The sequence below is a fragment of the Anomaloglossus baeobatrachus genome, chromosome 3 (genome assembly GCF_048569485.1).
Source record: "Anomaloglossus baeobatrachus isolate aAnoBae1 chromosome 3, aAnoBae1.hap1, whole genome shotgun sequence".
Taxonomy (NCBI): Eukaryota; Metazoa; Chordata; class Amphibia; order Anura; family Aromobatidae; genus Anomaloglossus; species Anomaloglossus baeobatrachus.
Window position 1 is genome coordinate 162,718,814 of NC_134355.1, and position 14,929 is coordinate 162,733,742.

A 14,929-nucleotide genomic window follows, 5' to 3' on the forward strand; every position below is an offset into this window, starting at 1 on the left:
ATGTATGTGTGTATGTGTGTATGTCCGCTAAAGGAATCCGCACCATCACATTTACAATCACACAATTTTGCACAGACACCCCATGTAACTCAGGGAACGTGATAGACTATGTTTTGACGGGAAAATGTAACCCCGCGCTTTACAGTTACTCTCCAAAAAACCTGCCTCCATTAAAGTCAATGGAGCTGCGAGCTATTAGAGTATTAATAGGAACTGTGATTGGTTGCTATAGAAACAAAATAAATTGTTAGTATAAGAAGCTTATGTGTGACGTAATAAGATGTCGGTGGAAAGACGGATAGAGAGAGACAGAAAGAGACAGACAGACAGGGAAAGAGACAGACAGAGGCAGAAAGACAGACAGACAGGGAAAGACACAGGCAGACATGGAAAGAGACAGACAGAGAGTGAGACAGACAGAGACGGACAGGGAAAGAGACAGACAGAGAGTGAGACAGACAGAGACGGACAGGGAAAGAGACAGGCAGACAGGGAAAGAGACAGGGAAAGATACAGAAACAAGGAAAGAGACAGAGACAAGTAAAGAGACAGGGAAAGAGACAGAGACAAGGAAAGGGACAAGGAAAGAGACATAGACAAGTAAAGAGACAGGGAAAGAGACATAGACAAGTAAAGAGACAGGGAAAGAGACATAGAGAAGTAAAGAGACAGGTAAAGAGACATAGACAAGTAAAGAGACAGGGAAAGAGACAGAGACAAGTAAAGAGACAGGGAAAGAGACAGAGACAAGGAAAGGGACAAGGAAAGAGACATAGACAAGTAAAGAGACAGGGAAAGGGAGATAGACAAGTAAAGAGACAGGGAAAGAGACAGACAAGTAAAGAGACATAGACAAGTAAAGAGACAGGGAAAGATACAGAGACAAGTAAAGAGACAGGGAAAGAGACAGACAAGTAAAGAGACAGGGAAAGAGACAGAGACAAGTAAAGAGACAGGGAAAGAGACAGAGACAAGTAAAGATACAGGAAAAGAGACAGACAGGGAAAGAGACAGACAGGGAAAAAGACAGACAGGGAAAAAGACAGACCTAGAATGAGAAAGACCTGGAACGAGACAGACCTGGAATAAGACAGATGTGGAAAGAGACAGATAAGGAAAGAAAACTGACGGACAGATAGAGAGAGACAGACAGACACAGAAATAGAGAGAAACAGATACAGAGATAGAGAGAGATAAACAAAGAGACTGATACAGAGACAGACAGAGAGACCGATACATAGACCGAGAGACTGATACAGACACACAGAGAGACACACAAAGACAGACAGACAGAGAAAGACAGACAGACACTGGGAGAGAGACAGTTACTATCCCGGGCAACGCCCGGGTAGTACAGCTAGTAGGGAATAAAGAGCACTGAGGCAAGACTGCTAACCAGCAACCCAATTTCATTGAATTAAGTCAAAACTTCGTTACCTCCAGCTTTGACATCCTGCTGTCCAGGACACTTTTATCTGCAGTAGGATGACAGTATGTCCGGAGTAGGTGAATGGCATCATTTATCCAGTCTTGGAGATCTGATAGACCCTGGAAAAACTGCTGGTGCTCTGCAACAATGGAATCCATCCTTGACATTTTTTCCTAAAGGTGGAAGTTATTAAACTGCTTACATTATGTAATAAACCAGTGTACAAGGAACTCTCAAAGCACTAATGGGCTGTATCTTACATGGTTACAGAATAAAGTGGCAAAATACACTCCTTGTATTCAGAAAATAGTAATAACATAAAATTAAATAGGCATGAATAGAGTAGCTTGGTGGCTCAGTGGTTAGCACTGTCATCCTGAGATCAAATCCCACCTACCACACCATCTGCAAGAAGTCTATATGTTGTCCATTTGTTTGCATGGGTTTCCTCCAGGTTCTCCAATTTCCAAAAAGATAATGATTGGGAATTTAGATTCTGAGCCCCAATGAAGGCAGTGATGATGATGTCTGTGACGTTCTGTGGACTATGATTGCGCTATATAAGTGAGTAAAATGAGTTACTGTATTATGTTTCTATCCACTATTAGTGATAAAAGTAGAAAAAATTATATGTTTTCCACTTTTATCAGTGATTGTACCTAATGACAATATAGTGGATATATACAGTGCTCAGCAGAAATAAGTACACCCCCTTTGAAAAGTAAGATTTTAGTCAATATCTCAATGAACTCAAGAAGAATTTCCAACATTTTGAGAAGACTGAGTTTCATAGAATGTTTTTTTAACCCATAGCACGAAAGTAAATAAGTTAATAAAATAACTTACATTACAAAATCTTCAGTTTTACTCAAATTAGTTGATGCATAAAATTAATATTCTCCACATCAAAAACCATTACATCTAATATTTTGTATGACGCCCATAATTTTTAAAGACATTGCCAAGTTTTCTAGGATAGGAATGAACAAGTTGGTGACATACTACAACATCTGGGTTTTTTTTTCCATTTTCCAAGAATGACCTCTTTTAGAGCCTGAATGCTGGATGGAGAATGATGACAGCTTGTCTCCTCAGAATTCCCTACAGGTGTTCGGGTGGGTTCAGATCAGGAGACATGCTTGGCCACTGGATCATTTTTAACCTGTTCTTCTTCAGAAAAGTCAACATAGGCCGTAGATTTGTGTTTTGTATCATTGTTATTTTGGAAAAGTGCATGTCTACGAAGGGCACAGAGTGATGGTAGCATCTTCTCTTTCAATACTGATCCGTACATATGTGAATTCATGATACCACCTATAAAATGTAGGTCCCCAACATCAGCAGCACTCATGCACCCCCACATAAGGACACTGCCACCACTATATTTCACTGTAGACACCATGCATTTTTCTTTGTATTCCTCTCCTTTGTGACGCCAAACAGATTTGAAGCCATTAGTTGCAAAAACATGTATCCTGGTCTCATCACTCTAGAGAATAGAGTGCAATTAGTCTTAATATTTTTAAGCATGGCCCCTGGCTAATTGTAGGCAGGCATTTTTGTTTATGGGCTTTAAGATATACTTCATTTGTGCATGCCATTCCTCTGCAGTGTACGCCATATTATGTCACTGGAAACACTCACCCTGGTTTCACTTTTTATTTCTCTATCTAACTGCAATGAACTTGCATATCAATTTTCGTAAACCCTTCTCATCAGATGACGCTCATATTTAGGTGTACGTTAGCGACGTCGTTGCGTGTGACAGCAAGGAACGACCGTTAACGACGGAAAATACTCATCGCTACGTGTGACACCGCAGGAACGTCAAACAACAGCTTACCTGCGGCCGCCGGCAATGAGGAAGGAAGGAGGTGGGCGGGATGTTACATCCCGCTCATCTCCGCTTTTATTGGGCGGCCGCTTAGTGACGCCGCTGTGACGCCGAACGAACCGAAAGGAAGCGGTTCGCCGGCCACAGCGTCGTCGCTAGGCAGGTAAGTCCCGTGTGACGGCTCCAAACGATTTTGTGCGCAACGGGCAGCGATTTGCCCGTGACGCACAAACGACGTGGTCGGGTGCTTTCACCAGTGATATTGCTAGAGATATCGCTGCGTGTAACACCCCCTTTAGAGTTGGTTGCAGTTTGTCATGTGCATAAGGACAGACTCAGGGTCAACTTTCTCATTTACCATCTAGGACCATGCACATTAAATGTAGTTTTTTTTCTTTGGGCACATTAAGGGTTAATTCCTTCACTGGTGCAGCAGCAGACTTGCTCAGCTGTCAGCACTTAATCACTTCCATCCAGGATATAAGCCCTCTGCTTCCTGGGTATTGTGCTGGTTATTCTATCCAGTTAGCCTGGGAGCAGAGAGGATGCAGTGGTTGTTGCTGTACTGTCTGCTGCGGTCTGTGCAAGTTGAGTGTTTTTGTTCTACCTCCTTTCTCTTATTATTCCTCACCCATATTTCCTTGATTGTTCCTGGTGTAGGTTTTTTGGTGTATATAAGGCTTTTTGTTACCCCCGTCAGCCTAGGAGCCCTCCTGTATCATCGTATTCCCTCGTATCTCCCCGTTATATATCCCGTTACACAGTTCCAGTTTTGTTACATTTTTGCTAAAGTATTACAAATTATTTTCTTTCTTTAAGGCCCCGTCACACTAAGCAACATCGCTAGCAACATCGCTGGTAACGAACAACTTTTGTGACGTTGCTAGCGATGTTGCTGTGTGTGACATCCAGCAACAACCTGGCCCCTGCTGTGAGGTCGTTGGTTGTTGCTGAATGTCCTGGGCCATTTTTTAGTTGTTGCTGTCCTGCTGTGAAGCACAGATCGCTGTGTGTGACAGCGAGACAGCAACAACTGAATGTGCAGTGAGCAGGGAGCCAGCTTCTGCTGAGGCTGGTAACCAATGTAAACATCGGGTAACCAAGAAGCCCTGTCCTTGGTTACCCGATATTTACCTTTGATACCAGCCTCCTCCGCTCTCACTGTCAGTGCCGGCTCCTGCTGTGTGCACATGTAGCTGCAGCACACATCAGGCAATTAACCCGATGTGTGCTGTAACTAGGAGAGCAAGGAGCCAGCACTAAGCAGTGTGCGCTGCTCCCTGCTCTGTGCACATTTAGCTGCAGCACACATCAGGTAATTAACCCGATGTGTGCTGTAGCTAGGAGAGCAAGGAGCCAGCGCTAAGCATTGTGCGCTGCTCCCTGCTCTGTGCACATTTAGCTGCAGCACACATCGGGTTAATTAACCTGATGTGTGCTGTAACTAGGAGACTGGGGGCTGGTCACTGGTTGCTGGTGAGCTCACCAGCAACTCGTGTAGCCACGCTCCAGCGATCCCTGCCAGGTCAGGTTGCTGGTGGGATCGCTGGAGCGTCGCAGTGTGACATCTCACCAGCAACCTCCTAGCAACTTACCAGCGATCCCTATCGTTGTTGGGATCGCTGGTAAGTTGCTTAGTGTGACTGGACCTTAAGTCTTGTGTCATTTCTCTTCCACGTGCTCCCAGCATGAAATAGGAAGAGGTTTTCTTTGTCAAGTAACACCCTTTTACAGTTAAATGTCTGCTGGACACCTGTTTAATACATAATGGGACTTCCCAGTGGTCGAATTATTGTTTATTAGAATTTTGTAGTTCCAATTTTAGCTTTGCGCCTAAGACTTTCATTGAGGTTTACTCATTTTACAACATGGTCTTCAATGAATTTGTTAGAAAAATGACTTTTTTGGGTGTACAAGTAACACATTTTGTTTGCAATCGATGACTTTCATCTCGGGGAGTAATTGGTAATATGGTAACCCACAGAAAATGTTGATTGGGAAAGGAAACTAGAGATTTTCTGACAAATCTGTTGGGGTGTACTCATTTATGCTGAGCACCGTATATCTTCTCGGCAATTGTGCTGTTTCAGTGACTAGGCTGCTTTCTGTAATGAAATGAAATAAAAGTGTAGAAGTGTAGTGCTGATAGGTACTTTATATGCAAATTATGTTAGTCTGAACATAGTATCGAAATATATTGAGCGTGACATCCTAAAGGACAATGAAGCATCTTGAAAAAAGACTTGAAAAACTAAAAAAATTAATGTACATGTGGAATTAAAGGGTTATTCCCATCTCAACCTTTCATCTTAACGTAGGAATAACTCCGCAACATCAATAGCCAAGAGGGTGGCACATTTGTATGGGAGTTACGGAAATAGTGTAACTCAGTCTGTCTCGGCTGTTTAGAGCTCGGGGCTGGACGGCGTTATTCCCATCTAAGCCATGAACAGCTGACACTTTTTTTTATCTAGTCTATAACTGTATATTAAAGTATGTGACTGTAGAGAAAGAATGTAGCCATAAAACTGCATTAGAAGAAAACAACGTATTATGCAAAGACCATGCAAAAAGCCCATTCAGACATTACCTTTGTTAGATTGCTTAGCGCTAGGTACTGAGAAGACAGCTGGGAAACCCTGTGCATATAGCTTTTGCTGGCAGACTGGCCTTCCCTTAGCTGCTGAGCCTTCTCTTTTAGTCTGGTGATCTGTGGCTCATAGCAGCTTATTTCTTCTAGGATAGACTGGAGGGCACAAGCATATATGAAACAGTACAGAAGAAGCATGCAACAAACAGCAAGATACAATGCACGTTAAATGCGCCATATGGTTTACACAAGCATTTTGTGGCTAGACGGCAAATGCGGTATTAGGTATTAATAAAGTGGCACATGGCTAGAGAAACAGATCAGTTAGAACAAAAAAAGCAAATGCTCATTGCAGCTTTTTATAGAAAGCTCCCTGATAAAGGATCTGACTTACCTGGAGTTTCTGCTGCTCCTTCCTCTTGGATGGCAGGTCATGGAGGCGGTTATTGCTGTCTTGCACTATCTTTTCAGTATTTGTCAGCCATTCTTGAACTGGTTTGGCGCTTGTTTCAAAGTCTCTCATTTGAACCTTTACATTCTACATTAAAAACATATATTGGTAACAATATTACAGAAAATATCTATAATAATCACTTCTTCTTTCATTTTGCAAACCACTCATGTATTGAGAGGGTTAGGATGGGCCGGGGTTCAAATTGGGCAATTGCCCAGGGATTCTGTCCCAAAAAGGGCCACCGAACTTTAGAAGCCAGAAATTGCACTAATAATGCTGGTCCTGCCTTATCAGTTTAGTTTCCGGGAATAGAAGTATAGTAGGACTTTTGGTGATTTCATGATCATGGTCACCCTGCCGAAAATTGAGAACCTGAAGAGGAGGAGAGAGCTTCAAATGTCTTCTAGAATCTACATTTAAAATTGCAACAGAAATGGAGAGGAGCATTCATAGGTATGAACACATCAGCAATCACCTAACCTAGGAGCAAAATGGGTGATTGGATCGTTGAACAAAAATCTTCGTTCTTGGCAGCACATCGCCCAGTGTGTACAAAGGATGTGCCGCCCATAACATGATACTATATTGGGACAGAGCAATCATGTTGGCGATCATTCTGTTCCTATCATCCTTCATTAGCCTGTGTAAAAGCACCAAAGTGCTTGTTTAATAGTGTGAACTCAGGTTGTGCAATAACCAATGTATTGGTTATTCCCTACATTGTAACAAAACAAGAGACAGTTGCACCCTGTAGTGCTAAAATATGTGTAATAATGAATATAGGAATATTGGCATGCAATACTGCTATGGAAAACATGCAAAAATTCAGATACTTAGCATACAGTTTTATGTGAGCCCAACAGCCACGCCAAGGTGGCCTCTTAATGTATTCCCTACATTGGTAATATTCCCTATCTGGGGCTACAAGGAGTCTGAGATAAAGAGACCAGTTCACCTCTTCATTTGGCCTGTGATGGTGATGCACCATGCAGATTGCACCCTGGTGGTTGCAGGCAGGGCCGGACTGGCCATAGGGCAAGTCTGGCAAATGCCAGATGGGTCGGTGCCTGGAGTGGGCCGCTCAATATTCAGTCACCGCCGCTATCCACAGCAGTGTGCACGCCGCGTAGCCTTAGTTTGGCTTGTGCACAAGTGCCACTCCTGCTGTACGCTCCTGCTGTACAATCCTGCGGCTGGCATACTCACTGCTGAGGGGAGCGCTGGTGACCGCAGCTTCCTCCTTCCTGATCAAATGTATTTGCGACTTTCAGCCATAAATACATTTAAACAGTGCAGCGCGGCGCGCGGGTCCAGACTCCGACGTGCATCAGTGTGGTGGGTATATTAAAGAGAGGGGCAGCATGGGGGTATATTAAGGAGGGTGGCAGCATAGAGGGTATATTAAGGAGAGGGACAGCATAGGGATATATTAAGGAGAGGGGCAGCAGAGGGGTATATTAAGGAGAGGGGCAGCATAGGGGGTATATTAAGGAGAGGGGCAGCATAGGGGATATAGTAAGGAGAGGGGCAGCATAGGGGATATATTAAGGAGAGGGGCAGCATAGGGATATATTAAGGAGAGGGGCAGCATAGGGGGTATATTAAGGAGGGTGGCAGCATAGGGGGTATATTAAGGAGAGGGGCAGCATAGGGATATATTAAGGAGAGGGGCAGCAGAGGGGTATATTTAGGAGAGGTGCAGCATAGGGGGTATATTAAGGAGAGGGGCAGCATAGGGGATATAGTAAGGAGAGGGGCAGCATAGGGGATATATTAAGGAGAAGGGCAGCATAGGGATATATTAAGGAGAGGGGCAGCATAGGGGGTATATTAAGGAGAGGGGCAGCATAGGGGGTATATTAAGGAGAGGGGCAGCATAGGGGATATAATAAGGAGAGGGGCAGCATAGGGGATATATTAAGGAGAGGGGCAGCATAGAGGGTATATTAAGGAGGGTGGCAGCATAGAGGGTATATTAAGGAGAGGGACAGCATAGGGATATATTAAGGAGAGGGGCAGCAGAGGGGTATATTAAGGAGAGGGGCAGCATAGGGGGTATATTAAGGAGAGGGGCAGCATAGGGGATATAGTAAGGAGAGGGGCAGCATAGGGGATATATTAAGGAGAGGGGCAGCATAGGGGGTATATTAAGGAGGGTGGCAGCATAGGGGGTATATTAAGGAGAGGGGAAGCATAGGGATATATTAAGGAGAGGGGCAGCAGAGGGGTATATTTAGGAGAGGGGCAGCATAGGGGATATATTAAGGAGAGGGGCAGCATAGGGATATATTAAGGAGAGGGGCAGCATAGGGGGTATATTAAGGAGAGGGGCAGCATAGGGGGAATATTAAGGAGAGGGGCAGCATAGGGGGTATATTAGGGAGAGAGGCAGCATAGGGATATATTAAGGAGAGGGGCAGCATAAGAGGTATATTAAGGAGAGGGGCAGCATAGGGGGTATATTAAGGAGAGGGGCAGCATATTGGGTATATTAAGGAGAGGGGCAGTATAGGTGGTATATTAAGGAGAGGGGCAGCATGGGGGATATATTAAGGAGAGGGTCAGAATAGGAGGTATATTATGAAGAGGGCCAGTGTGTATATGGGTGGATATATTTTGTGAAGGAAGTACAGTAATTATTTATTCAGGGTCGCAGCATGGGAAATATTCATATTAATGGGTCAGAATAATGATACTTTTATTTTTAAAGGCACTGTGTCAGGAAGTGCTGCTGAAGAATAAAGAGGGAGGGCTTCAGAGACGAACCGAGGGCATGAAATCTCACGATGGTGTCTGTACTACGTGGAGACAAAAAGGATGGGAACGACTCTGATCAGAGACTGTCATCTACAAGGTACCTGGATGTAAATGTTTATTTGTGATGCTGCTTGCGTCTTATCAGTGCTGTAGTTCCTCTATGATCCGTATTCTGATAACTGCTGATAACAACAACTCTGAGCATCTCTTTACCATTGTTAAGGACAAATTGAGAGCTGTAGGTTCATACAATCCAATTGTACCTGGAGCTAAGCATGGTTCATGTACTGACGTTAGTTTTGACTCTGCAGTCATGTGCTGACTGACTCTGGTGCTGCAATCATGTGCTGATGGTGGCTTTGGTGCTATATTCATGTGTTGATGATGGTTGTGGTGCTGCAGTCATGTCCTGATGGTGGTTCTGAAGCTACATTCATGTGCTGATGGGGGTTCTGATGCTACATTCATGTGCCGCTGGTGGTTCTGGAGCAACATTCATATGCTGATGGGGGTTCTGAACTTGACAATCCAAAGCAAGTTTCATGGCTATGTTAAAGCTTAAAAATAATCAAAAGTTTGTTTTGAGATTATGAGGAGAATTTATCAAGATTCTACTCCGTTTCTGCTCCAAAAACAGTGTAAATTAGCGTATGTTTACACAATTTTTTAAGCAGAATGTCTCCGAATCCTCCTCAAATCTTTGGCTCTAGTGATGTATTCATGTAAGTACCCCTTCCATGACGCTGACTGCTCACATCCTCTTGAAGTCTGATGCGTCCTTTTTGTTATAAAAAATACAAACTGCTGTTGCATCTGGTGTTTATAATTGTCTACATCTCTGACATCAAATCAGCAGCGCTGCAGCCAATCAGTTAGCTGCTGAGCTCCTTGATTGGTTGCAGCGCTGTCATTTTGATGTAACATCAGCGCTACAGACAATAGCAGACCTGGGGAGAGTGGATAAAACAAACAACCAAAGCAGGGATTGAGTTTCTAAAGCTGGAAAACCTAAGGGTATGTGCACACAAGGGATTTTAAACTCAAGCAACACCGCCAAGTTTCTCAAGCAGAAGATGCTGAAAGCCGTGGTGTTTTTTTCCTGACCCAGCTACAGTGTAGTTTTACAGTTGTTTCCTAGATATTTTTTCGATGGTTTTTCTTTTAGTATTTTCACATTCTTTTTGTCACATATTTTTTACTGCACTTTTATGAAAAAGCAATGTTGAACACAACAAAAGCCGTCTGGGCGTCTTCCGAGCCTTCCCATTGTAAAGTACAGAGCCTCTTCTGACTGGAAAACACCAGAAGAATGAAGCGGTCACTTCTTTTAACCACTTGTTGGTTTTAGGAACCTGAAGTGGTTAAAGAAATGGTAAAAAGTCTGTGCACAGAAAGTAGAAGTATATGGTCATTTATTTGCGTATTTTTCATAGTGGTTTCCATGGTGGGATCTGCCCCCAAAAATGTCATTGCACCTTCCCTAAGTGATATGTCCAAAATTAGCACTAGTGACATACAGCTTCCCTGATCACCTATCTGTAGAACAGGTCATCAGTATTAGTTCAGGGGGATCTGATTTTGTATCTCGGCCCATCAGCTATGTGACCGCAGCATTATGTGGAGAGCAGCATCCTCTTCATTATCTGAGACCCAGCTCTGTAGGAAAATAGCGGCTTCACCAGGTCCTGCTACTAAGAGCAATAAATAGGCCTGAGCTGTAATACTGGACGCAGCCGTGACTGCATGCTATATGGTCGTGTTACACAATCTACAAGTGCACAAAGATATTACACGTTCATCACGTGACAAGTGGGCCTGTGTACCGCCAAACGCCAGGGCTGAATTTTAGACCCAGTCCGGCCCTTGTTGCAGGCATCAAAGATGAAGTCAAGGATAAATCAGCACAAGCTATATTTCCAAAATAAATAAAAAAAACTCCATAAGGAAACAGTGAAGAGCACACTACACTCCTACTAACACATTTCTCAGTTTAGTCATCCTTGATATCTTCTACAAGAAGTTTATCTACATGATCAGCTGAAAACACCACCAAAACCTCGGCATCAACACTACCTCTAAAGCAGATTCCTTCAGATGTAGTGATGAAATGAAACTTTTCCAATCTTCCTTTGCACTGATGACTTTCTTTTGGATAGTTTTCACCTTTTCTTCAGGCATTAGGCTGCACAAAAGCTCTCCCCTTGATGTTACCATCTGTAATTTCTGCTGACCGCTTTCACTCTCAGAAAGGCATTCCTAGAGAAAGATAAAGAGAGTCAACCAAAGCCATGTATAGACATAGAGGCAGTAAAAAAAATGAGACCTCCTAAACAATAAAATCCCTTGGTATAAAGGTATGTGCCCACGATCAGGACTCGCTGTGCTCAGAACACATCGAGTCCTGACCAGGGGGCCGCGCGCCTCCTCCGCAGGAGAATGCAGGAGACCACAGCTGCTCGTACCCACGATCAGGGTTCAGTGCGCTGCGGTCTCCTGATTGTGTTTTCCCTACGAAGGACGCATGCGATTCCGCAGCAACAATTGACATGCTGCAGTCTGGAAAGATGGTCTGCAGCTCAGTGTTTGCTGCGGAAAAAAACAAGTACAGTGGGCACAGGATTTCTAGAAATACTATCCACTGTGCTTGTACTGTACACCGCAGCAGTTTGGACGCAGCTAAGGTAGGCTCCGTCCAAACCGCTGCAAATACTGATTGTGGGCACGCAATCTAAGGATTGGACGAATGATACAAAAGTGACTCATTAATCCAATAGCTGGACCAGTATATAACAACATACTTCCACAATTCCTATAACTGTTCAGATGTACTAAATGGAAACAGTTATTCTATAGGTGTTGACAGGTGTAGGTTATACCTCTTAGCCCAGCAACTAATCCCAGAATCAGGTTCTCTTGACCCCCAACCCAATATGGTGAGGCAGCCACTGGCAGCAACATTCAGGCAGACATTGAAAGGAGATGTAGCCATTCATTGAAAGAAGAGTTACACCAAGCTGGGCTGGTTCTAAAATTACTATACAAATCCCGGGGGAGCCTGCGTATTTAGAATATATCATTCATATATCATAAATTAATGTAATCACAATATATTGTCTAATATATAAAATGGAAAAACATAAGTAGTTGATTTTGTCTTACTTGAATCCTCTGAAGACTTGCTGATGCTTCATCAATACTTTGAGGGGTATCAAAGCATTTGGAGGTGGTGACCTTTGCATTGACAAGCCACTGCTGGAAGTCCCGGACTGCTGTTCTGAACCTCTGCTGCAAAAGCTGTTCCTTACTTTGACAACTTTTTGAAGTTTGCAAGTGAAGGCTTAATAACCAGCAGATAAGAAAAAATATATTGTGAGTAATAATGACTGAAATGTTAGAAATTGAATCATGAAAATCAATAATAATAAAATGATCAATACTCAATGCATAAAATATACACAATATTACAAAGAGGAATATGTACATGGTATTCATTGTAGATCTAGACTTATAGGGAATCTGTCCGTGAGCTCAGCTCACTCAAAGCGCGTTGATATGGACATGAAGGTCTAGGAAATGGAAATCCATACACACTTTTATATCTTCTTTCTGTTGTTGTGTTCCCAAGTAATTAGTATTTTAATTCTGAGTCTACTGAGACACTGCTTTCCGAGGTCATTTCAGTGCCCAGCACCAGCCTCCTTAGCTTGATTGATAGCTCACTATCTGAATTCCTTGCCTGGCTCCTGATGTAACTCAGACAGCAAGTTATTAAAAGGAATCTGTCAGCAGGATTTTGCTATGTAACTTGAAGACAGCATGCTGCATGGGTTAAAACATAGAATTCAGGAATGCATGTCTTGTCAAGGTCCGATCTGTTGTTTGTTTTATTTGCTATGTTTGTTTAACCAGTAGGACTTTTCATTGCTGTAACTACAAAGTCAGGTGCACACTGCAGTCCCCTCCTCTGATTGACACTCACTGTCAATGTTCAATCTGTATTGAGAGCCTGGTGTGGGCAGGGAAGCTCACTCAGCTCTGCTACATGGCTATATCTAAAAATTCTGATTGTGTCAGAACGGCTGCACCCAGTAATCTAAGTGATACATCATTGAATTCAGGATCTCTTTGAATACATCATGCTGCTTTCAGATGAGGTAGCAAAACCTGCTAACAGATTTACTTTAATGAAGCTAAATACACTGACACGTTGGGCTGAGCAATGACTTTGGAAGGCAGTGGCACTTTAAGTGCTCAGTTATGCCCAGAGCACTTAACACATCATTTGCATATGAATGAAAATACACTTGGCAATGTGAAAACTGACAATATAAAGTTGTGGATGGAGTTGCATTTCAAAGACCTGCATGCAAATCTATTCAGTTTAGGGGGCCTTCATCTTACTGACAGGTTCTCTTTAAAAAGAATGATTATAGCAGGGTATCAGTGCATGTACAGAGAAAGAAGATCCACTATATCACTGTACCTGTTGTATTCCTTAATTAAAGCAGACACTTTTGTGGAATAAACACTTAAATCCTTTGAAAATTTGCAAAGCTCGTTCAGCTGGGTTTTTAAGTCATCAGTGACATGTTCAGCTTCAGTGAGAGCACTCAGGGCCTCCTGCAAATAAAGCGCACAAGATCAGAAAAGGGACCAGTAAACGTTTCTGGCTTGTTTGAATTTACAGCACAACTATAGATTTCAGGCATATCTCCATTTCACTTTGTCTATATTCTCAGACAAAAGCAGCTAAGACAGATATTCACTGTAGCATAAATATGCCACATGAAAGAATGATTTGATGAAAGGCTTCCTGCACATAACAGAGCCTAGGCACAGAGCTTGTACAGCCTCTACAGTCTTGGGTACACTGATGGATCAGACAAACAACACTTGGTCTGATCATACCACAGCTCCTGAGCAGGGTAGGAAGCAAAATAATATACATTACAGCATTGAATCAAAGCTGCTGCTGCTTTCTGTGAGGTAAAACATGTTTTAAAAAATGTTTTAACTCACAGAAAGAATCAGATGTGATCCCATGCTGTGGTATGTGCATACTGTATTATTTATTCTGATGCCCAGGAGATGTGGTTTGATCACACCATGTCCATGTATGGTCAGACACAGGCATTACACAGTACATAGCAGGGGCCCTATTATAAAATTGTCAGCAAAGGAACATTTTTTAATACATAAAAATGTGGAACTTATTTTTATTTCAGGATCGATTCATTTAAATGTACTTTATTCATGAAAAAACCTATTTAAGGGGTGCACATATATTAATGAATTTGGCCCCTATGTGTTTACTCCATGGTTTTCACGAATTGAACAAATACTCATTATAGTATATGGAGCTGTTCACATGTTCATAGGTCCCCCCACACTGTAAGTCTGCAAAAAATCATGCAAACATGTCTGTTGAGGATCCGTGTGAAGGATCAAAATTAGCTAGTCAAGTCTATAATCTAATAATAATAATATAATATTTATTCACTTATATAAGTCTATGGGGTCAGCGACAATCACAGACAGCATACAGATAGTATATATGTGCAACCAGGGTGCAAGAATCACACACAACAAACAGATAGTATATATGTGCAACCAGGGTGCGAGAATCACAGACAGCATACAGATAGTATATATGTACAACCAGGATGCGGGAGTCACAGACAGCATACAGATAGTATATATGTGCAACCAGGGTGCGAGAATCACAGACAGCACACAGATAGTATATATGTGCAACCAGGGTGCGAGAGTCACAGACAGCATACAGATAGTATATATGTGCAACCAGGGTGCGAGAGTCACAGACAGCACACAGATAGTATATATGTGCAACCAGGGTGCGAGAAT

At 42.7% G+C, this 14,929-nt stretch overlaps 1 protein-coding gene across 12 annotated transcripts in view; it reads right to left on the reverse strand.

The window, feature by feature from the left end:
- SYNE1 (spectrin repeat containing nuclear envelope protein 1) overlaps window positions 1-14,929 on the reverse strand; it is a 672,549-nt gene that overhangs the window by 270,153 nt on the left and 387,467 nt on the right. For all 12 annotated transcript variants that reach the window (XM_075339554.1, XM_075339558.1, XM_075339562.1 and 9 more), the window contains 6 exons: window positions 13,548-13,684; window positions 12,224-12,401; window positions 11,138-11,320; window positions 6,248-6,391; window positions 5,854-6,009; window positions 1,438-1,602 (listed from right to left, as the gene is read on the reverse strand). In XM_075339554.1, the coding sequence (XP_075195669.1) occupies window positions 1,438-1,602; window positions 5,854-6,009; window positions 6,248-6,391; window positions 11,138-11,320; window positions 12,224-12,401; window positions 13,548-13,684 (963 nt within the window). The remainder of the gene's footprint in view (window positions 1-1,437; window positions 1,603-5,853; window positions 6,010-6,247; window positions 6,392-11,137; window positions 11,321-12,223; window positions 12,402-13,547; window positions 13,685-14,929) is intronic.